A 24,055-nucleotide genomic window follows, 5' to 3' on the forward strand; every position below is an offset into this window, starting at 1 on the left:
CACATCTGCACAGTGATAAGAACAGAAACTAACATCCTCCCCCTTTCTGTGAACACCACTGGGCAGCGTGTCAGTACAATCTCAGTACAAACCCAATTTCTGTACATAGGTACAGTGTTGATCCTTCGGAACAACCTTGGACAATAAATCAGCAGGCATGTAGGACACCGTTACGAGTCCTTTCTGAACACATTCTCTAGCATGTTGCAGCTTCAACTGCAAGTGCTTCGTGCTTTGCTTAAAACTTTCAGAAGCCAGCAAAACTACACATGCTTTGTTGTCCTGATAAACCTGGATTGGACAACCTCTACGTGGCTTAAAGACTTTGAAAATTAACGTAGAGCACCCTCTTAACTATCAACCCCAGCTAGCATGGCCAATGGTCAGAGCGGTGGTCCAGAAACATCTGGGGAGCCATAGGTTACTCATCCCTGCTCTTAACCATACTGATTGTTCCAATTGCTAAAGTACATAAAGAAGCATAAAAAGGTAAACGTAAAGGGACCCCTGACCATTAGGTCCAGTTGTGACCAACTCTGGGGCTGCGGTGCTCATCTCACTTTACTGGCCAAGGGAGCCGGCATACAGCTTCCGAGTCATGTGGCCAGCATGACTAAGCCGCTTCTGGCGAAACAGAGCAGCGCACGGAAATGCCGTTTACCTTCCCGCCAGAGCGGTACCTATTTATCTACTTGCACTTTGACGTGCTTTCGAACTGCTAGGTTGGCAGGAGCAGGGACCAAGCAATGGGAGCTCACCCCGTCGTGGGGATTCAAACCTCCGAGCTTCTGATCGGCAAGTCCTATGCTCCGTGGTTTAACCCACAGCGCCATAAAAGGGCATATGTTGAGTTTATTTAGGGCAGAATTCAATGTTGTGTTTTTAACATCGTTCCATCAGCGCAGGCATTCCAGCTTCCCAAACAGAACCATATCCCCTCTCCTCTCCTTGAATATAGAGGAGGAGGAGAGGATGCAGCCAAGGCCCAGTCCTTGTGATGTGCTAGCTCTGAACTGCAGAGAGCAGAGAGCCGCCTTGGGCGGGAAAAATGGGGGAGCGGGGCAGAACACAAGGAGTCTTCATTTTTTATATATATATAAAAAATGCTTTTTGCATGCATGTCTAATCTTGCCCCTTTCTCCCATTTATTTATTGGTGTGTGTTTTTATTTTTTGTAAATCTACCAAAGATAATAATAATAATAATTTTTAAAAATGGGATTAAGGGGTTTTCTCAGGATAGTGGAGGGCTTGTATGCTGTGTCCCGTTGGTACAAATGCCCTGTGGGCAGGAGAACAAAAAAAGGGGGGAGTTGAGGAGGGTCAGTTGGAGAGCAATGAGAAATGCCCCTATTTTCCCCCGAGGTATGTTGGCAGGTCTGTGATTTTGTGGGTTTCTTTTTTTTTTAATATAATATTTTATTAGTGTTTTTTTAGATGTATCATCTTCAACAGTAATTAAACATGCTTTTACATCTTATTCAAATTTTGGACTTCCATCAACCCTGTCTGAAAATTTTCCAATCTAATCTCCCAGTATGCATTTCTTATCTTCCCCATTCCATTTCAAACTCATAACCAATATCTCTATCTTCTTCTACTTTGTAACACTTGGTATATTTCGCCTTACAAAACTTCTTGTAGTCCTACTAGCGTAATTTGTTGATTACAGATTTTGTGGGTTTCTTTGGCGTCTGGAAAAGCTGTTAAAGATGCCTGCTACACTGCACTTTCTTTCCATTAAGTTTGGGTTTGTGGAAGAGGACATTCCAACAGACTGTGCCCAAGAAACCTTATGGTGTCAAGACCCAGGCATCCCTCCTAAAAAATATGGGAAGATTCTGGTGCCAGCAACTGAATGTAGGTCTAGATTCCCCCCCCCCCCTCCACTGACTCAGAAAGGACTCTTACTGCACTCTAAACAGCTTACCATGTACATTGAGTTTCACTGACTGAGTCGCATTCCCAGCAATGTTTGTGGCTACACAGAGATACATGCCACTGTCTGAAACCCGTGTCTCTGTGATCTTCATTGACCCTGAAGGGAGGAAGGTGTGCCTGGAAAAAATAGGAAACAGATATGACTATATAAATATTTACCATGAGGGGGAATGCACGTTGCTGAGATATTAGTAATGAATACCACACGCTAAACGGCATCTGTTCAGTATTATTTTTTGCTCAGATTGGCCCGGTTTTCACCTAACTGTGCTTGTGATCTGTATTCCTTCTTCCTTCTACATATCTCGAGAATGAAGTAAGAGACTGAGAACAACCAAAATAAAAATTCCCCTTTTAAATATGCCATGCCATCCAATCTATGGAGAAGTTAGTGGGTTTTTCTATCGTGCTTTTACACTTGAGGAAGTGTCCCCCAGCCCAGCCCAGCCACCGCATGGCGTGTTCACTGAAAACAGGAATTGAGGGACCTCCATTGGAAGTAAAACTTTACTGGTCCAGAAACAGGTCCCTTTGGGTGTTAGCCCCTGAAGGAGGTGTACCAAAATGGCTGGGCACAGGTCCCACCAACCATAAAAACCCCAATGTTCCCCACTCCTGTTTGTGGGCAGCTGAAACAAACTGTATAACCTTTCAAAGAGTAGCTTGATATTGCTGCTGAGTGCACAACAAGCATGCACAAGACCTATAAAATCTTTGGAGAAAAGCACATTTCTAACAATATCTGTGTTTCGGCTCACATACTGTTTTGGGAAACACAGGACCCCTGACAGTTAAGTCCAGTCGCAAACAACTCTGGGGTTGAGGCGCTCATATCGCTTTACTGGCCAAGGGAGCCGACGTTTTGTCTGCAGACAGTTTTTCCGGGTCATGTGGCCAGCATGACTAAGCCGCTTCTGGCGAAACTAGCGAAGTGCACAGAAACGCCATTTACCTTCCTGCCGGAGCAGTACCTATTTATCTACTTGCACTGGCATGCTTTCGAACCGCTAGGTTGGCAGGAGCTGGGACCGAGCAACAGGAGCTCACCCCGTCATGGGGATTCGAACCGCCAACCTTCCGATCGGCAAGCCCTAAGCTCAGTGCTTTAGACCACAGCGCCACCCGCAAATAGGCTCACGTTAAAATGGTAACTGAACCAAATTTCTCCCCCATCCCTGGTCAGAAGAAGTAACAGACCATATATTCAATGTATTCTTTGAAAAGGAGGGATTCTCTATGTTAGTAATAGTCTCCATGCTTATAGCTAAAGGGACCCCTGACAGTTAGGTCCAGTCGTGACCGACTCTGGGGTTGCGGTGCTCATCTCGCTTTATTTGCCGAGGGAGCCGGCGTACAGCTTCCAGGTCATGTGGCCAGCATGACTAAGCTGCTTCTGGCAAACCAGAGCAGTGCACGGAAACGCCGTTTACCTTCCCGCCGGAGCGGTACCTATTTATCTACTTGCACTTTGACGTGCTTTCAAACTGCTAGGTTGGCAGGAGCAGGGACCGAGCAATGGGAGCTCATCCCATCGCAGGGATTCGAACCGCCAACCTTCTGATCGGCAAGTCCTAGGCTCTATGGTTTAACCCACAGTGCCACCTGCATCCCCTCCATGCTTATACTTCATCCTAAAGTCATTAATGCTAATTTACAACAAATTACTATACTGCTACTAACAGCAAAGCAGTGTACTGCAGGAAAAAAAATGAAAAAACAGAAATCTTTCTACCATAACTTGATTAAGAAAAACATGGCAAACTATATTAGTGATAAAACATACATATGAGGAAAAACACAATCAAGGAAACAAATTGATTGAAAGGTGGGTCTTGTTTTTCCATTTCTGGAATGATGAAATAAATGACTATATTTCCCCCTTTAATTTATTCATGGTATTATAGAGTTTTGGTTATATTCTCTCTCTCCTCTCTTCATATGTCATTTCCTTGTTGCTATTGTTGTTTGTTTTTCCTATTTTTCATTTATTTATTTTCTTGTCTTTTTTTCTTCTTGAATGAGAAGCAAAGCAGCTCAATGTATAATGGCTTTCATCCCACACTGTCACAACCTAGTATCGATAAAAATTATTTTTAAAGAAGAAAAAGAAATAGGTATCCATGCCAAAATGAAGTGCAGCTCAAAACGGAGCTATGATTTCGTTCCCAAGTGTATATTCTGACGCTATGTCTGAGCCATATAATCCCAGTTCAGGTGAGGAACAAAAAATGAGGGGCAGGGAGAAAGTGAAGCCAAGCTAAACAGCAGATAGACAATGACATGGCAGGAATGAGGTTTGGAAAGAAGAAAAAGCTGGGAGACAGGAGCAGAGCCCGACACAAGACCAAGAACGACACTATGCAATCAGCAACTGAGCATGATATCCGTTGCTGCACAATACCCACTTCCAACTGTACATCAAGGCAGCCCTAAGTGTTTTTTTTAAATCCCAATAATAGCATTTCATGAAGAAAGTTCTCGGCCAGGAATGGGAAACTGGATCTGCCCCTTGGGCCAGATCCTGACCACTCCCAGCCCCTGCAGGCCAGTGAGACCCCCGCCCACCACCTGAGAACCATCTGACGTGAAGTTAAGTGTTCGCCTTTGTGGTTCGAAATCAAACTGCACCAGCAATGACACAGAGGGCTTGAAGGTCCAGCCTTCTCTTAACACCAGTTAAATTGACTAAAATGTACAAGACAAGAACTAATGAGTGCTGGAAATGAAAAGGAAGGGAAGGTGTCTTCTACCACCTGTGGTGGACTTGTAAAGTAAGGTTACCAGACGTCCCCGTTTCCCGGGGACAGTCCCCAGATTTACACAGGTTTAACCCAGATTCACCCAGTGTCCCCGGATTCATTGAAAAAAATCTGGTAACCTTATTGTAAAGAGGTGAAGGCTTTCTGGGAAATGGTATATAATGAGCTAAAGAAAATGTTTAAAAATACTTTATTGTTAAAAAGCCATTATTGTTAAAATTTGATTTGTAAAAATTTGGAAAACTAATAATCATGAGCAAGCTAATACCTTGCTCTTTATCTACCATCCTAAAACCAATTGCAATTATTCTGAAACAAAAAGAAAACTTTACTTAATGTATTTTTTTAAAAAAAAAATGTGGTATTTTTGTGCCTCTGTTCCAGCCAAAACTTAGATAGATCCCCCTATAGACTGAGTCTTCTTGTATCATCTGGGGGTAGGAAACATTCAAATATGCAACCTCCCACCTGAAATGGTAAGCCTACACCACATTACTGCTTTGAACTTTTGTTTTTACTCTGGGTTCAAAGGTGTGGATCTCTTAAAATGGAGAGACTACAACGTTGCAATTTATTCTGCAAACTACTGTGTCGTCGCAGACATCGCTGTCTGTACATGATGGCCCCAATCCATTGCACAAGAGCAGCACACGGCTAAGCAGCAAAGCTATTGGAATCAGGCCCGTATCGGGAATCTGGCAGTAAAAGGGAAGGCACTGATATGTCTACAATATGTTGTCTTACTGCGGCCGAATATGAGTTTGAGACTCAGCACTGAGTTCTTGCAATGTGGCTTCCATGCTTCAGTTATTGGGGATGGGTGGATTAATTTCATAAGACTTTTCTGCTCGGAAACGTTTCAAGGCTATATGGATGAATTGGCATTTTCTTGTTGCTATTCTTATGTCAAACAATGTTCTGTAAAGCTACCCCTGGCCTGAAAAAACGAAGCATTTCAGAAAGTTTGAAACTTGTTTTGTTCTTGTAACCACATATTAGAAGAGGGCACATAGCATTACTAATACATAAGAGCAGCCAGAAAGTGTGGAAACTGCATTGTAAAATCCTATTAGATTGTCTAATTTGAACAAAGTGTATTTTGCAATACAAATTCACAATACTGCCTTGTACTCAGCGTGGAAAACAACAAAAAGCACAGTGGGATTTGGAAGAATTTGTTGATTCTGATGCAAACCCTCCAGTGTCAACTTAAGGATTTCAGCAAACAGACTAGAGAAACTGGAATCAAAATTTTGGACCCTAGAGAATTGAGATAAAGCTAACATTCCTGGCACGGCCAAGGAAACTGTATTCAAAGACCACACCAGAAAGATTTATTTATTTTTGGTACATTTGTGCGTTTTACTGAATGAGAAAGCAGGCAGCCATGCAAATATGCGAGCAATCAACAAGGCAAATTCACAACAGTGAACCTCAGGCAGAGCTTATCTGTGCCACAAACTTATTTATGAGTTTTATATCATTTAACACCATGGCTTCCCCTCAAAGAACCCTACTACTTATAAATTGGTGAGGTTGCTGAGTAAGATCACCTGCTTCTACCCCACAGAACATTTCCTTGGATTCCCTATAAAAAGGAAATTAACTAAAAACGAGAAAAAAGGCACATTGCACTACAGAACTCCCTTTCCCTGGGAACGGAAAGTAGGGTGGAACACTACTTTTGGATACCTTAAATATAACTTTGTAGATCTTTATAAACGAAAGAGAGTATCTAGCAAGCCCTGGATGTTTTTATTTTGAATTTGCCCTACAGATGACAAACAAATAGAACTCTTACCTTGGAGAGTATGGAGAGATAAGTTGCATTTCTTTAGCCCAGGTTATTATAGGTGGCGGCAAACTTTTCACCTCACAGGGAAGTGTGACTTCTTCCCCTGCAGTCACTGAAATCTCTATTGGATTGTCCCGCGGAAATCCTTGCAGATCTCCAGGTCTGGACACTCTAGGTTTCACTGCAATAGAACATTCATATAATCAAAGCATGGCCAGGTATTCTGTTCCTGTATGTTTCGCCCTAGAAATCCCCTTTTACCCTTTCATTCCTATTTTGTTTTATTTGGCATCTGTTATTATAGTTGGTTCTGTTTTACTATGGCTGTTGTTATTGCACATGCACTCATCCAGGCACCAAAGCATATTACAGTGGTACCTCGGGTTAAGTACTTAATTCGTTCCGGAGGTCCGTTCTTAACCTGAAACTGTTCTTAACCTGAAGCACCACTTTAGCTAATGGGGCCTCCTGCTGCCACCACGCCGCCGGAGCACGATTTCTGTTCTCATCCTGAAGCAAAGTTCTTAACCTGAAGCACTATTTCTGGGTTAGTGAAGTCTGTAACCAGAAGCATATGTAACCTGAAGCTTATGTAACCCGAGGTACCACTGTATATACAGAAACATTTCACTTTAGCTTAATGTGTGCTGCATTCCGGATCCGCTGCATGCTCCACTCACAACTGCCAAAAATGCTTGTTGTCAAAACACTGGAACTGGAGGATAGAGGCGAAGGGATAATCACTATCCCGCTCCCTGCTGAATCCTAACCCAAGGCTGGATTTCAATTCAGGTCATCCAGGACTTCTGAAGCACCCCATGTGGGCTATCTTACAGGCATGAATATTCAGGTGAGCATCTTGATAAATGCAGTAGTGAACTGCATAGTGGGGTGGACCTTTCCGTTCTCCTTTCCTTCCCTTTCTCCTTTCCCCTTTCCTTGGCAATCACTCGTAGCCAAGTAAGATTGCCTCCCATAACCACGGTTTTAAAAGTGAGCCCATAGGTGACTGTGGAGGCCAATTCTGGATCCACTCGTCCTTCCACAGTGGGGACGTAGGTTTCCGGGCAGTTGTTGATCACGGTGAGGGTTTGCCAAGCGTGCCTTCCTCTTAGCGCGTTTCTCCATTTCGTCCTGAGTTTGAGCGTCTTCCAAGCCCATGGCACCTGTGGTAAAGGTTTTTCTCCAATTGGAGCGCTCGCAGGCCAGTGTTTCCCAGTTGTTTGTGTTTATATTATATATATTTTAGATTGGCCTTGAGAGTGTCTTTAAACCTCTTTTGTTGACCACCAGCATTACGCTTTCCATTTTTAAGTTTGGAATAGAATAGTTGCTTTGGAAGGCGATAATCAGGCATCTGCACAACATGAGCAGTCCAACGAAGTTGGTGTTGAAGAATCATTGCTTAGACACCAGGGATCTTTGCTTCTTCCGGTACACTGGCATTAGTTTGCCTGTCTTCCCAAGTGATGTGTAAAATTTTTCAGAGACACCATTGATGGAATCTTTCAAGGAGTTGGAGATGGCATTTATAAGTGGTCTACGATTCACAAGCATACAGTAAGGTTGGTAGTACAATAGCTTTGTAAACAAGCATTTTGGTTTCCCTGCGAATGTCCTGGTCCCCAAACACTCTGCACTTCAATTGCACTCACAGAGCTGCACTCACAGAGCTCAGGCGACACTGGATTTTGGCATCAATGTCGGCCCTTGTGGAAAGGTAACTGCTCAGGTAGGTGGAAGTACTCAACTGACAGCCAGCTGGTCCCCTCACTGCTGCTTGCAGTAACTGGAACAGGTTACTTTCGGGTTTCGGTGATCGCGCATGTGCAAAAGCACTAAATTGCGCTTTGCGCATGCACGGACGCGCTGGAGCGCGACCCACGCAAGTGCAGACACAGCGCTGCAGGTTGCAAACAGTGCGGGTTGCAAACGTGCCTCCCACACGGATCACATTTGCAACCTGAGGTTCCACTGAAAACATAATCTGAATACGCAGGCTTTAGTATTTACTTACCATAGACAGTCAGTTGCACTTTGCGTGTTGTGTAGCCTGCCGCATTCGTTGCAGTGCAGATGTATTCCCCAGACTCCTCGCCTCCTGGAGAAACTACGTAGAGACTCCCATCAGACCCCATGGAAAATTTCAGATTGCTGGGAGAAATCACCTCTCCTTTCTGGGGAAGACAGGGAAAAGCCAATGGGATGAACTTAATCAGATGAGATAATGTAAGAATATCTCAGAATTCTTTACGGAAGAAATTTTTTTTTAATGTTTCTTTTGACGCTGCCTTTACATTGAAATGGACAGTATGGCAACAATTATATCAACATCCTGACATGTGCAAACGACGTCAATTGTGTGAAATGATGCAAATGATGTGGTACTTGGTGGAGGATGAATTGCAGCAAAATGGAAATGGCGCTGACTGTGGCAAATACAGAATGAAATTTACTGCTCTTTTACAGCCCTACGTAAGAACAGCTATGCTGTCAGAACAATGATCCATCTAATTCCATAGCCTTGCTGAGTTAGCCTTCTCTGCTTGATTATTGGTTTATAGATATATGTATTTAATTTCATTGTTTAGCTGATGTCCTTTAACTGTTTTATTGATTATTGCATTAATTATTGCTTGCTGCCTCAGCTGTGGGAAGTTAATAATAATAATAATAATAATAATAATAATAATAATAATAATAATAATAATATATTTATACCCCGCCCATCTGGGCACTCTGGGCGGCTTCCAAGAAAACACTAAAATACAATAACCTATTAAACATTAAAAGCTTCCCTAAATAGGGCTGCCTTCAGATGTCTTCTAAAAGTTTGGTAGTTATTTTTCTCTTTGACATCTGATGGGAGGGTGTTCCACAGGGTGGGTGCCACTACCAAGAAGGCCCTCTGCCTGGTTCCCTGTAGCTTTGCTTCTCACAGCGAGGGAACTGCCAGAAGGCCCTCGACGCTGGACCTCAGTGTCCAGGCAGAACGATGGAGGTGGAGACACTCCTTCAGGTATACTGGACCGAGGCCGTTTAGGGCCGTTTAGTTAGGACGTAAATATTTTTAATGGGGAGGGGACCTACAAAGGGACATTCACAAGCAGGTAGGATCATCAATATCCGTTCCATATGGACTGGCCCCTGAGGTTCTACTTCAAGCAGCTGAATCTGTTTCAAGATGGATGGGTACCTGAAGAACCACATATTCCCATGCAACAGGCATAGGCAAACTCGGCCCTCCAGATGTTTTAGGACTACAGCTCCCATCATACCTAGCTAACAGGACCAGTGGTCAGGGATGATGGGAATTGTACTCCCAAAACATCTGGAGGGCCGAGTTTGCCTATGCCTGCCATACAAGCTCACCCAACTTCAAAGGTCTTCATTGGAGGCCCTGCTCAAAATTCTACCAAAAAATAGGGCTTTGTTGGCTGTGGGGCTTTGATTGTGAAACACACACACAAACACACACCTCATCCATTCACTCAGTGCTTTCCTTTATGCTCTGTAGGCATCAATTAAAAACAGTACTGTTTACTCCATTACCTAGCAGACATGTTATAGTTAAGCTTTTGATGCATGCCTTTGAAGATGTCTACGAAGATGCTTTTATTGATTTATTTCACTGCTGTTTTAGCTACGTCGCTTTGATTTATTCTATGGACTTGTTGCAAGCCACCTCGGGAACTAAGACTGGAAGGCAGGATATAAATATTTTAAGTAACTAAACCTATGTATTTATTGAACCCCTCTCAGAAGCCATGAGGATTTCCAAGCATTACTTGGTAGTTTTGGTAGACTAGTTAATGGGGCCGTTAACTATGCCATGAGTAAGGGTGAGGGAAAAGAAAGACAAACCTTGCTTATTTCTTAGGCTGGCTTGATGTTGGCTTGCTATTATTCTAGGATTTATTTATTTTTTTAAGATGCCATTTCCTTCTAGCAAGGAATGCTCTCGAGATTTTGGTAATATGCATATTGAATGAATGAATGAAACTTTATTTGCATCAGCCGTCGGCCATAGCAACAAAAAGCATTGCGATACACAGAACAAAATAAAAGTTGGTTATATAAAACACGGTTTAGGATCCTGAATCAGCAGTCAAATAGTGGACCTTATTCTGATTGCCCCAGCTAGAAACCTTGAAACCTTTGCACTCATCTGCTCCTCTTGATCTGACAAAAGAAACTACACAGTGGCAGTGTGTGTGCGACCCAAAATGGTCAATAAAAGAGGCGTAATAATCTCGTTCCTCAGGTCTTTGTAAAGAGTGCACGCAAGGAGGGCGTGTGCCACTGATTCGGGGCTGCCATCTCCGCAGGGACATAAGCGTTTTTCGTATGGAATCTGTTGGAATAGTCCCTCAAGTACAGCCGAGGGCAGTACATTCAGTCTTGCGAGGGTAAAGGGGCGTCTATATTTTGGAATTGCTAGGTTATACAAATAGGGTACCAGAGGGTCAAGGTGGAAGGATGGAAAATGGTCATACCATGGGCAAAATTTCCTTATTGTGGCCAAGTTGTTCTGATGCTCGGTATCATTTAGGCCTTGGAAAATTAGACCATTTGCTTTGCTATAACCCACGGTGAGTAGCTGTTGTGGGGATAAACCACAAGAGTGAAGTTTTGGGTTGACAATTTTTGACCAGGTACCGTATTTTTCACTCTATAGGATGCACCGGGCCATAGGAGGGGGAGAACATGGGGGGGGAATTCTCCCCCTCTCTGCTCAGTGCCCCTTCAGCGAAGCGGCAGGAGAAACGGAGCCCCTTCCATTTCTCCTCCCGCTTTGCTGAAGCAGCGCTGCGCAGAGAAGGAAAATTGTGCAGCACCTCTCCAGCGAAGCGAAGCCTAGAGAGCAAGAGGGATCGGTGTGCACCGACCCCTCTCGCTCTCCAGGCTTCAGCGGCTATCTGCAAGCCTTCGGAGCGCAGCGGGAACTCCTGCTGTGATCCGAAGGCTTGTCGATAGCTGCCTGAAGCCCACGGAGCGCAGCGGGAGTTCCCGCTGCGCTCGTGAGGCTTCAGGCGGCTTCAGCGAAAGCAATGCGAAGCCTCCGGAGCGCGGGGGGAGCTCTCCTCTGCGCTTCAGAGGCTTCGCGTTGCTATTGCTGAAGCCAATGAGCCTGCATTCGCTCCATAGGACGAACACACATTTCCCCTTAATTTTTGAAGGGGAAAAGGTGCGTCCTATAGAGCGAAAAATACAGTACTCTTGTGACAGTCTTGTTGCACTAGGGATATTAGACCAGGGGGATTTGAGTTTAGGCAGAGCCGGAAGTTGAATGTCCTGCGTCAGATCCGTATTTCTACCGAGGGAAGACTGATTCATTGATTCATTCATTGCTACATGTTCAGCTAATTTTTCACTATAAGCCACTCAAGACTTTGCAGTTACCTTGGACCAGACTATAGATGGCTTGGGTACTCCACTGGATTTGCAGGGCATTGTAACTGGGATGCCTTCTATGGTACTGAATATCTGCTGTCCATGCTGAATTATGGGTAGAACTGAAAAAAAGAGGAAGAAGAAGAGTTTGGATTTGATATCCCGCTTTATCACTACCCTAGGGAGTCTCAAAGCGGCTAACATTCTCCTTTCCCTTCCTCCCCCACAACAAACACTCTGTGAGGTGAGTGGGGCTGAGAGACTTCAGAGACGTGTGACTGGCCCAAGGTCACCCAGCAGCTGCATGTGGAGGAGCGGGGAAGCGAACCCGGTTCCCCAGATTACGAGTCCACCGCTCTTAACCACTACACCACACTGGCTCTCACAAACACACACAGGCATTTTGCAATTCACTGCTCATTTTTAACATCATGTTTTCCTTTGCACGTATAAAAACTTACAACCTATCGAGAACACGTCTTGTGATTACATACTTAAGCCCCTCCTACATTACAGTTTAGGAGGTAGACATTATGGCAGGGAGCCAGCAGCTTCTCCATCCAATGTCCCCCCCCCCCCCTTTGCCAGCTCCTTTGCAGGTTTTAAGCTTTAAAAAAATCTCCTGTGTGGACATTGCAGTTGGGGAGGGATAGTACAGTGGTGCCTCGCAAGACGAAATTAATTCGTTCCGCAAGTCTTTTCGTCTTGCGAGTTTTTCGTCTTGCGAAGCACGGTTTCCCATAGGAATGCATTAAAAATCAATTAATGCGTTCCTATGGAAACCGCCTTCAGACCAGGTCCGGGGACAGTCTGTCCCCCGACCTCTTCCGAAGGCGGGCGGGGGACAAAAGTCTTTGTCCCCCCCTGCCTGCCTTTCCGGGAGAGCGGGAAGGCAGCGCTGCCTTTTCCGCTCTCCCAGGAAGGCAGGCAGGGGGGAGCAAAGACTTTTGCCCCCCGCCAGCCTTCAGAAGAGGTCCTGGACCTCTTCTGAAGGCTGGCGGGGGGACAAAAGTCTTTGCTCCCCCCCCGCCTGCCTTCAAAAGCCGCCCGGGGGCTTTTAAATCGCCCCGGACAGTCCCCGGGGTCCTGGACCTCTTCTGAAGGCTGGCGGGGGGCAAAAGTCTTTGCTCCCCCCCAAAGCCGTCCGGGCGCTTTTAAATCGCCCCGGACAGTCCCGGGGCGATTTAAAAGCCCCCGGTTAGGCAGGCAGGGGGGGCAAAGACTTTTGCCCCCCGCCCGCCTTCGGAAGAGGTCCTGGACCTCTTCCGAAGGCGGGCGGGAGACAAAAGTCTTTGTCCCCCCTGCCTGCCTTTCCGGGAGAGCGGGAAGGCAGCGCTGCCTTTTCCGCTCTCCCGGGAAGGCAGGCACGGGGGAGCAAAGACTTTTGCCCCCCGCCAGCCTTCAGAAGAGGTCCTGGACCTTCAAAAGCCATCCGGGATAGCGGGAAGTGCTTCCCTGCTATCCCGGACCGCTTTTAAAATGCTGGCGGTGGGGAGCAAAGCCTTTCGCCCCCGCCGGCCTTCCTGCAAGCCCATAGGGAAAATCGTCTAGCGAAGCGTCGCAAAAACCGAAAAACCCTTTCGTCTTGCGGGTTTTTCGTCTTGTGAGGCGTTCGTCTTGCGGGGCACCACTGTATATCTGACTGAGACCCATGAAGCCCCCCACCCAACAATTAGGCTTGGGGAGGGAATATCCTTTTAAATTAGGTCCTCCAAATCTTTTTAAACTGTAATTTAATTTTTGCCGACTTTTACCATCAACAGAGTACTTTTATAACATGGGCTTGTTAAAATGTACGATGGGTAAAAATAATGAAATGGTTCTGTGAACACACTTTAAAGCATAAGCTAGGCTAGATACCTCCAAAAAGAACAGGATTATTCATATAGCTCTTTCCTTAAACGTTTTTGCATTAACTGTAGAAAAAATTGTATTGCAAATGAAGAAGGTGAGAAAAAAGCCACTTGCCCAGCTGCTGCCAGCGAGTCTACATCTGGGGTGAGTTTGGAACATGTGGCTTCCTAACCCCTACCTATCTACACCAGGGTCTCCAGCTGTTTGTTTTATTAAACTACAATTCCCATCATCCCTGACCACTGGTCCTGCTAGCTAAGGATCATGGGAGTTGCAGTCCAAAAACAGCTGAAGAAAAAAGACCTCCAAGGGAAACCCTGATCTACACTAATTCAACAGCTGCATGCTGGGCACCCCATTATCATCTTAAAAAAGGGAAATGTTCCACATAAGCTGTGAAAAATCTGAATATTAAAATAGAGCATTGCTGCTTTACTGAAGTGAACAGTAAAACCAAGCATGCACAGCAATCGCTGTCCGCATTACCGGGTGAGCAAGGCTTGCTGCCTGGATAGGACTAAACTTTGAAAGGCAAGATGTTAAATTGTTTTTATATGCAACAACTGCAGCAAGAGTATTGTTAGCCCAGAAATGGAAATAAGAAGAAATTCCGACGAAAGAAGAATGGCAGACGAAATTAATGGACTATGCAGAATTGGACAAAATGACAGGAAGGATTCGAAACCTGCGGGACCAGAGATTTACAGAAGATTGGAAGAAGTATATGAATTATTTGAAGAGCAACTGTAATCAACAAATTATGCTAGTAGGACAACAAGAAGTTTTGTAAGGAGAAATATACAAAGTGTTACAAAGTAGAAAAAGATAGAGATATTGGTTATGAGTTTTAAATGTAACAGGGAAGATAAGAAATGCATACTGAGAGATTACATTGGAAAATTTTCAGACAGGATTGATGGAAGTCAAAAATTTGAATAAGATGTAAAAGTATGTTTAATTACTGTTGAAAATGATATGTTTAAAAAAAACCTAATAAAAATTATATTAAAAAGGACGAAGCTTTGATCAGTTAATCTGACCCCAAACCACATACCTAAAGAACAGATTTGCACATAACACAAAAACATTGCTCTCTCATCCTCTCTGCCTCCTGCACTAGAAAGGGGGTAGTTTTGAGGAGATTAGTTTGACTTGCAATGGATGTTAGTTTGTCAAGTCATAACAACCAGGATTTCTTGTTTACAGCAAACAACAAAACGTTTCCAAACACTCCCAACTTCAGATCATGGATAATGAAACTGGCTTTTTTTAACAGAGCTTGTTTTAAGCCAGGATTCCCAGTTCGTGGAACACAACAGGCCAACGTTCTTTGAAAGCAAACGGATCTCTGCCGAAATCCTCTAAGAGGCAAAATGATGCACATTTATGTTGAGCTTGCACTGACTCTCACAATTCTTCCTCTAAATCTCCATTTCCTTATAGGTCTTTGATCATTTCAGTGGCTACCAGCATAGCTGTCAACTTTCAGATTTGAAAATAAGGGATCAGCAGCCTCACCTGTCCCAGAGACAGTCTACGGGATATCTAACAATCCGGGATAGCAGCGGGAAGCAGCGGGAAACGGCGCTGGAATAAGGGAATTTCCCACACAAAAAAGGCAAGGTTGACAGCTATGGGCTACCAGAGCCTTTACTTTCCTCAGTTCTTCTCGATGAGGAACATTATTATTAATTTTTTATAGAATATTTATTAGGATTTTTTAAAGTATTACAATAAAAATGAAAAAAGAAAAAGAAAATAACAAAAATACAAAAATAAAAATACTTAAAAACACACATATTTTCCATTTACTACTTTTCCTTTAACTTATTTCCCGGACCTCCTCATACCTCCCTTTTTTGTATTCCACTTCAAATTGTTGGTTCAGCAAATCCTTACCCTTAGATTTTTACCTGTTTATAACCCTTTTTTCCATATTCTCTTAAAGCATTACAGCTGGAAACCACTTAATTTCTATCCAACATCATTCTAACATTCATTAATTTTACAATATTTCTGTAGGTTCTTCCACCGACTGTTCTCCCTGGTCCTCGATGAGGAACATTAGTTCTTCACAATGTGATAAAACCTCAAAGTGCTACTGAAGAGATAGCCTTCGCTTGCAAAATGCAGTAATGAATACTAACTTGCACGATGCCTCTTTTCTAAAGCAGAATAACAGCTTAAAGCATGCCTCTCTCCATTAACTGCACATGGAAAAGAAGTTTCAGCTCATGAAGAATACAACAGCTACGACCTCACACAAAGTTGAAGCCACTGAGACACAGAAGGATTCTTACAAAACAAATCCTCTGTCTTGTCTTCTGCAAACAGGCATGTTCCTCCTGGTAGCATTAAAAAACGAGATACATAGTTCCTTTTCCAAATGTATAATTTCTACCAAATGCCAGCTCCCTCTGGATACCGCTTGTTTTTATCCATTATGTAGCCTCTTAGACAACATTTGGAGAACTCCCACTTACATCTCTGGTTTATTCATAAAGCAAGCGAGTCTGCAAAAACCATCATTGCTTGAAAACATTTATGCAGTGGAAAAAAAATATACTTTTTGGATGCCATGTGGTGGTAGTGATAGTTCTTATACTGGTTCCTTAAAAAGGCATGCCAGTTTTGTCCACATGCTCTGCTGCCCAGACCACCCTATAATTGGACCGTCTTTCAAATCTCCCAATAGATCTTGGCTGGGATCCGGAGATCCTCTTCCACAGGTCAAACAGCTGCTCTCCTTGCACAACCAAGTGCACACAATGGATTCTAGGATAGGAAAATGCAAACTGTCTCTTCTGTATATGGGAGGCTTCTTTGTCTTATTAGCATGAGTCATGAAAATTTACATATCTACATGTACATCTACATGAATGGTGAATTTTATTCCCCTTGTGATCCCCTGGAATCTGGCTGTTATCTTCAGAATACTACAGCAGGGTTCCTTAGCCATAGGGAAAGGTAAAGGGACCCCTGACCATTAGGTCCAGTCACGAATAACTGGGGTTGCGGTGCTCATCTCGCTTTATTGGCCGAGGGTGCCGGAGTACAGCTCCCGGGTCATGTGGCCAGCATGACTAAGCCACTTCTGGCAAACCAGAGCAGTGCACGGAAACGCCGTTTACCTTCCCGCCAGAGTGGAACCTATTTATCTATTTGCACTTTGACGTGCTTTCGAACTGCTAGGTTGGCAGGAGCAGGGACCTGACAGAGGGGCATAAAAGGGGCAGGCTTGTACAACACATCTTAGCATGATCTATGCACGTAGACATGTATTGAGGCCTCCTGAGGTAAGATGTAGCCACAACACCTAGTGTTAGAAGCAGGGACAGCTTTTCACCCAAAACAGCAATTGTTTGAACGCAGTGCTTTCCACAAAAGGGTGGGCTACAATTTTATATTTTTTTGGGGGGGGGGGAGCAAAGTGGTACCTTTTCCCTCACTCCCAAACCTCTTGATGCCAAGATCACTCCCAAACCTATTGATTTCTTTTGAGATCAATTGATTTGTCTCTTCATACAATGGAGGAAAACAAGCAGAACTGCAAGCAGAGATGCAACTGAGGGAACGAAAGTCCAGAGTTGGGTAAAGGGGGGACTTTGCAAACAAAGAGGCGCCGAGCCCCTATTTTTATGCCGCTTACTAACACAACATTTAGAGAAGAGAGCATGCAAGCCCCCATGACATTAATGGGTTCGGAAAAAGAAAATTACTAGGTGGGTTATGACGACCCATATATGTTTTTATGTGCAACGCAATTGTATGCTCAAATTTTTCTAGGGCATTAAAAGCCTAGGACATTTTTCTCACCAAAGACGCTGACAGCAGTCGTTTTGTTGTTTGTCCCAGCCACGTTGCTTGCCATGCAGGTGTAATCTCCAGCATCCTGAGGCCGAACCCTTTCAAGGTGAAGACTCCCATCACTACGAACACTGATATAGGGATTCTGGACCACCTGGGAAGAGGAAATCAGAGCAGATTTTATTCATCTTCTAGGTTTTAGCTTGGGAATAAATCCCAAGTTTTGTTTAAAAAATGGGAATCAAATCAAAATACTGCCCCAAAGCATCCCGAATTCCACGACACGGGCAGCGATTTTTGCATTACAGTGGTACCTCGGGTTTCAGATGCTTCAGGTTACAAACTCCGCTAACCAGGAAGTGGTTGCTCCAGGTTAAGAACATTGCCCCAGGATAAGAATGGAAATCGCGTGCCAGCGGCGCAGCGGCAGCAGGAAGCCCCATTAGCTAAAGCACGCCTCAGGTTAAGAACCGTTTCAGGTTAAGAAGGGACCTCTGGAACGAATTAAGTTCTTAACCCGAGGTGCCACTGTATTTTGATTTCGCTAGTGATGGGGAGAGGCAAAGGCAAGCTCCACTACTTGACTATCCTCTGAGATTTCAACCAAGCATTCCTCCCATACTTTCAAACGGATCCTTGCAACCATAAATGGTGTCCCTGAGTGTGGCCTGGAAAAAATGCATCATATTTTTTATTTGCTGCAATGGAGACAATAGCGAATGTCTCAAGTCACAGTGCAAGACCTCAAAGCGGGAGGGAAATGGAATTTCCAAGTCGTCCCCAGCAGACTTTATTCTCTCCAGCATTTTCAAATTCCTCCTAAATAGAATCCTCTGTGAGCTTTTCCCTTGGAGTGCAGAATTTGTCACCTACTTAGTAACTAGAGGAGGTTAAGTTCTGCCTTCCAAGGGGATAAAAAGCTCTCTTTGAGAAACACGGAGGGGAGGGGGGGGGAAAGCTATGCTGCAAGGACAAGACATGGGCATGGGAAACATATCAGCGACACATGCCAAAGAGAAGAACAGCGGCCGAAAATCCTGTACATAGCTATTCTTTGCAGTACTTCACTCTCAAAGGACACCAACAGCCTGTTACATAAAGGTAAAGGGACCCCTGACCATTAGGTCCAGTTGTGGCCGACTCTGGGGTTCCGGGTCATTTGGCCAGCATGACTAAGCCGCTTCTGGCAAACCAGAGCAGCGCACGGAAATGCCGTTTACCTTCCCGCTGGAGTGGTACCTATTTATCTACTTGCACTTTGACGTGCTTTCGAACTGCTAGGTTGGCAGGAGCAGGGACCGAGCAACGGGAGCTCACTCCGTCACAGGGATTTGAACTGCCGACCTTCTGATCTGCAAGCCCAAGAGGCTCAGTGGTTTAGACCACAGCGCCACCCGTATTGCATATACAATGTTGTATATATGTGTAAATAAACCATATATAATAGGGACATGAGAGTCTCCGCTGTGACTCATTCCCAAAAGGAAACACAAACACCTGGAACCCCTGCAATCTCGTACCGCTCACAGACTGGGGTGGCATGTAACAATAGGAAGAGGCTTTTTGGTTGTTCATGCAGGTTCCTTCACTTTTCCCTTTGTGTGAGTCAGCAAACAAGCCAGGAACTCTTCCATGAACTATAGTTTTCCATTTCCTCTGAACTGGGAAAGAATGGTTAAGTGGATCTTGGAACGACTTTGGCCCAATATCCTGGTTTGTTTCAAAGCTGTTAACCATCTGTTAAACCATGATGCAAATCATCTGAACTCTTCCAGCGACTTTCCTAGCTGGCTGCAGAAGTGAAGTTGCCGTAGTTCGCAATCTGCTATAATTTTATGCCTTTTGAGATAGTCCCTCTGCCCCAGTAAGCAAAAGTCTGGTAATAAAAGAAGCTCTTACCGCCATACTATTTTTAATCCACTTTCGCTCTGGGATAGGGTTGCCTGCCAACAGCACACATGACAGAGTAAGCTGCTGGCCTTCGATAACATTAGCTGCCGCTGGGCTCATTCCAATTAGAGGTGCAACTGTACCAAAGATTTAAAACAGAAACAATAATTGTGCACATTCCCATGAAAACACAAGAAGAATGCTCTGCCACAGACAGGGCAGGAATCCCAACAGTGTTTTAGGAAAAATCCTGGTCTATAGCACTTATCTCAAAATTAGTTAATTTTAAGAAGAACTATTCTGAATCACAAACAAATCGAAACTTTTATTATTATGTTTGTTATATATTGGAATAACAAATTCCAAGATAAGGTTGGCAGTAATGTGTTGTGTTATCTTCCATTTTTATTCCATATTGTAAGACGCCTCACGATCCACAGTTAGTAGGCAGGGCATAAATACTACACACATACACGCACATGCATTTTTAATCAGTTCAGTTCCTGAACAACTTGGAAATTGAATGCCGCAAACCCATAAGTCAATGTTCTGGTTGGCGAACTTTGCTTCAGAAGCCAAACGTGCTCCTGAGCTTCCGTTTTTACTGCTAATTTGTGTCCCTCCGTTGTAATTAAAGTTTCCTGCCTTCTGTTTGTACTGTTGCGCTGCTAATTTGTGTGTCCCGCCCCCCCCCCCATCATAATTGAAACCTTCTGTTTCCGATTGCAGTGTTCTGAGGTGATATTTGGTGCTTTTGTTTTTGCTATTTTTTTGAGTTTTTGTGTGGCTTTTTCGTTTTTGTGTCTGTGGCTTGCTCTTCATTTTATGGGACTCTTGACTTGTGACTTCTTTTTTGTGACTTGTTTTTGTGACTGGAACCCAGTTCAGCTATTGATTGATTGATTGATTGATTGATTGCCTGACTGACTGTGGAAATGGATAAAAGCCCCCCATCCAAACAATGACTATCATCAGTGTAGGTTCAGGGAATTTTTTTTAAAAAATTAATCATCTACAATACTGTCTGATTTGTTTTATAGTACAGTACATTTATTATTGCTTTCATTTTATGGATCAATGGTTTTGTTAGATAGTAAAATTCATGTTAAATTGCTGTTTTAGGGGTTGTCTTTAATAGTCTGGAATCGATTAATCCGTTCTGCATTACTTTCTATGGGAAAATGTGCCTTGGTTTTGGAACGCTTTGGTTTTGGAACGGACTTCTGGAACGGATTAAGTTTGGGAACCAAGGTACCACTCTGTGTGTGTGTGTGTGTGTGTGTGTGTGTGTGTGTGTGTGTGTGTGTGTGTTTATTATGAATGAAAATGATTGCTCAACTACATCTGTACCAACCTTTTCTGCAAACACACTGAGTAATTACTTAGCACTACGTTATTCAATTTATGAATTGGACTAACCTTTTTGATATAGTATTTGTTTAATCTGGATATTTTATTTAAGCTATACTTGAATCTAAGTGTGTGTGTGTGTGTGTGTGTGTGTGTGTGTGTGTGGTTTTTGTTTTATAAAAAAAACAAACACTTGCAGGAATTTTCTGGTTAAGTGCCTCAACATTAGAGAGATGACAGGAGAGAAATCTAGATAGGACACTATTTTTGCTCTGCTTTCCCAACAACACATCGCTAAGAAGTAAAATCTGATATGGATTTAACACAAATGTGGATTCTAGCATGTGCGCTGTTTCAGAGCCATCATTCAACCCACATTGGCCTGGTTTGAATGTACGATACGATATCTTTATTGTCATTGTCCCTTGCGGAACAGTGAAATTGAAAAACGACATAAAACTACATAAAAACTACATAAAACTACATAAAAACTACATAAATCATTCAAAAACCCCTAAAAACTCTAAAACCCCATTTTAAAATACACTATACTAAAGAGACCCCTTATGCTGCATTTAGAACCAGAATTGCATTAACGTAGAAACTGTTTTTCAGGCGGCTAGTCCTGGCCTTTATGTAATGTAATGTAATGTAATGCCACGTTTTATTAAACCATTGTTTATTTGATAGTCTGGCTTGTTACCTACAAACAAACCACACTTGCAAGCTCTGATTGGTGACCGGTATTTAAACTACGGCTTACGTTACCCAAAGCTTAGCACTGCATGCGAACCTAGCCTATATGTAGAAGGCCCAGGAGAAAAATATTATTCTGTTTTGGATACAGTAAGAGAGTTGGACCGAAGTCAGGTAAACCAACCATAACAAATCCCCTATTTTCAGTTAATTACCAAGTCCGGTGACAGTAAGTGTAGCTGGCCGTGAGACAATCTTCCCGAACTGGTTTTCGGCTTCACAGATGTAGGTCCCCTCATCACTGACCCACAAATCTAGAATTATATGAAAGGTTTTAAAAAACAGAAAACAGAATTAGCACTTAACTTTCCAGGAAAAACCCAATGTGTTCATATACAAACGTAAGTCAGTGCAAATGTATCATAAGTATTGTATTGCCCCATCATCCACAACATAGGAGACCAAGCTTTGGGATATAGGTTATATTTATTAAAAATGTAACAGGATGGTGGAACTCTAAATTAACCAAACAGGAGTCAGCAACCTTTTTCAGCCGGGGGCCAGCACACCGTCCCTCAGACCATGTGGTGGGCCAGACTATTATTTGCCCCACAAATAACCCAGAGATGCATTTTAAATAAAAGCACACACTCTACTCATGTCAAAACATCAGGCAGGCCCCACAAATCACCCAGAGATGCATTTGAAAGAAAAGCACACATTCTACTCCTGTAAAAACACCAGGCAGGCCCCACAAATAACCCAGAAATGCATTTTAAATAAAAGGACACGTTCTACTCATGTAAGAACACACTGATTCCCAGACCGTCCGTGGGCCGGATTTAGAAGGCGATTGGGCCAGATCTGGCCCCTGGCCTTAGGTTGCCTACCCCTGAACCAAAGCAACCAAATTCAAGAGTACAGACAACTGAGGATTATTTTTTTTCTAACTCTGGTTAGGGAACTATCCCTTCAGTCACCTGGGCAGTCTGTGTGTCTCCAGAAAAGAGGTGAGAGGAAACGACTTCCTCCTTTTTAGATGAGCCTTGGGTATAAACCCATCACATGCATTGTGACACCCCCAAGTCCCCCCCCCCAAAAAAAACACATAAAGCACTGGCAGATCCCTGAAGGGTGCCCAATAATGCCTCATTATGTCTATAGTTTTTTCTCCCTCACTTCCTCACCTGCCCAGACTCAATGCTCCACAAGCAATGAATCCCAGCCACTGTCAGGGAACCCTATCCCTCCCGCAGTGGGATGCCAAGAAGCAGATAAACAAGAAGAGTTCTTACCAAGTAGTTTATTCAATATTCACAGAGAGAGACAAAGGAATGCGGTCTCTCTTAGATAATGGCGTTGCTTCAAGAAAAAAGTCCCACCCCCTCAGTCCCTCCTGTTCTACAACAGCCTTGTGTCAGCTGACCTGTGCTTTCTGCCTCTGAGCTTTCTGTTCTCCTACTCTCAATGCACGCCTGGTCCAGGAGGGGGATCTGGTAAGCTTTCCAAAGAGAGTGAATGTGTCAGGTGTCTCTCCCCTGGAGCTTCTTATTCTTCCTCCTGCTTCCCCCCCCCCAATATTTCCCAGCTTCTGCCCTCTGCGGCTCTGAACTATGACATTCTGCAAACCACTGTTCTAAATCTATAGTTTCCCTCTTCTCCGGGAAGTGCAGAAGAAGAAGAAGAAGAAGAGTTTGGATTTGATATCCCACTTTATCACTACCTGAAGGAGTCTCCAAGCGGCTAACATTCTCCTTTCCCTTTCCCCCCCACAACAAACACTCTGTGAGGTGAGTGGGGCTGAGAGACTTCAGAGAAGTGTGACTGGCTCAAGGTCACCCAGCAGCTGCATGTGGAGGAGCGGGGAAGCGAACCCGGTTCACCAGATTACGAGTCCACCGCTCTTAACCACTACACCACACTGGCTCTGGAGGAGGGGGGACAGTCTCCACAATTCCTCTTCAGTCCAGTCCCTGACAGCCATTCCTCCAAGTGCCGACCTAATTAGTCCCAGTGGGGAAACGAGGGGATTCCATCCACCCACCCAAATTCTACTCAGCCCCTTCAAACAGCAACTACCGTATTTTTCCGTGTATAAGATGAGGTTTTTTTTTATTATTATGAGTAAATGTTAAAAATTGGGGTTCGTCTTATACATGGATAGTGCAGAGGGGGGACGGGCGATTGGGGGCAGCCGCGAGCGGGAGATTGTGAGCGGCAATTGGGCGGGTGATTGGTGGCTGCGGCAAGGCCTGCTGGCTATTGGCTGGTACTGCATCTATCGGGCTTGTGATTGGCGGCTGCTTGTGGCAAGCGGGCAGATGGTCGATGACTTTGGTGACAGGTGCGATTAGCAGTGGCGGTCAGGCGTGTGAGCGATTGTTGACAATTCCCACCCACCAAAAAAACTCAACAACTGTGGGCAACCCTCCCCCCCAAAAAGCTTAACAACTCTGGGCAATCTCCCTCCATTTCCTTAATTTGGAGTCCCCCAAAATAGGGGTTGTCTTATACACGGAAAAATACGGTAGTTAAATCCCACACGCCACGAAAGAGGTGTAGGTTGCCAC

General features: G+C 44.1%; 1 protein-coding gene across 4 annotated transcripts in view; it reads right to left on the reverse strand.

Annotated features, from left to right (window-relative positions):
- Positions 1–24,055, reverse strand: part of HMCN1 (hemicentin 1) — a 301,360-nt gene that overhangs the window by 165,675 nt on the left and 111,630 nt on the right. For all 4 annotated transcript variants that reach the window (XR_014169289.1, XM_081914788.1, XM_081914789.1 and 1 more), the window contains 7 exons: positions 21,701–21,799; positions 19,449–19,576; positions 17,559–17,703; positions 11,898–12,010; positions 8,512–8,671; positions 6,501–6,675; positions 1,930–2,057 (listed from right to left, as the gene is read on the reverse strand). Coding sequence is in view for 3 of the 4 variants with exons in the window: in XM_081914788.1 (XP_081770914.1) it covers positions 1,930–2,057; positions 6,501–6,675; positions 8,512–8,671; positions 11,898–12,010; positions 17,559–17,703; positions 19,449–19,576; positions 21,701–21,799 (948 nt within the window). In the remaining variant the exon portion in view is untranslated. The remainder of the gene's footprint in view (positions 1–1,929; positions 2,058–6,500; positions 6,676–8,511; positions 8,672–11,897; positions 12,011–17,558; positions 17,704–19,448; positions 19,577–21,700; positions 21,800–24,055) is intronic.

This window comes from Podarcis melisellensis (genome assembly GCF_964234715.1).
Source record: "Podarcis melisellensis genome assembly, chromosome: 6".
NCBI lineage: Eukaryota > Metazoa > Chordata > Lepidosauria > Squamata > Lacertidae > Podarcis > Podarcis melisellensis.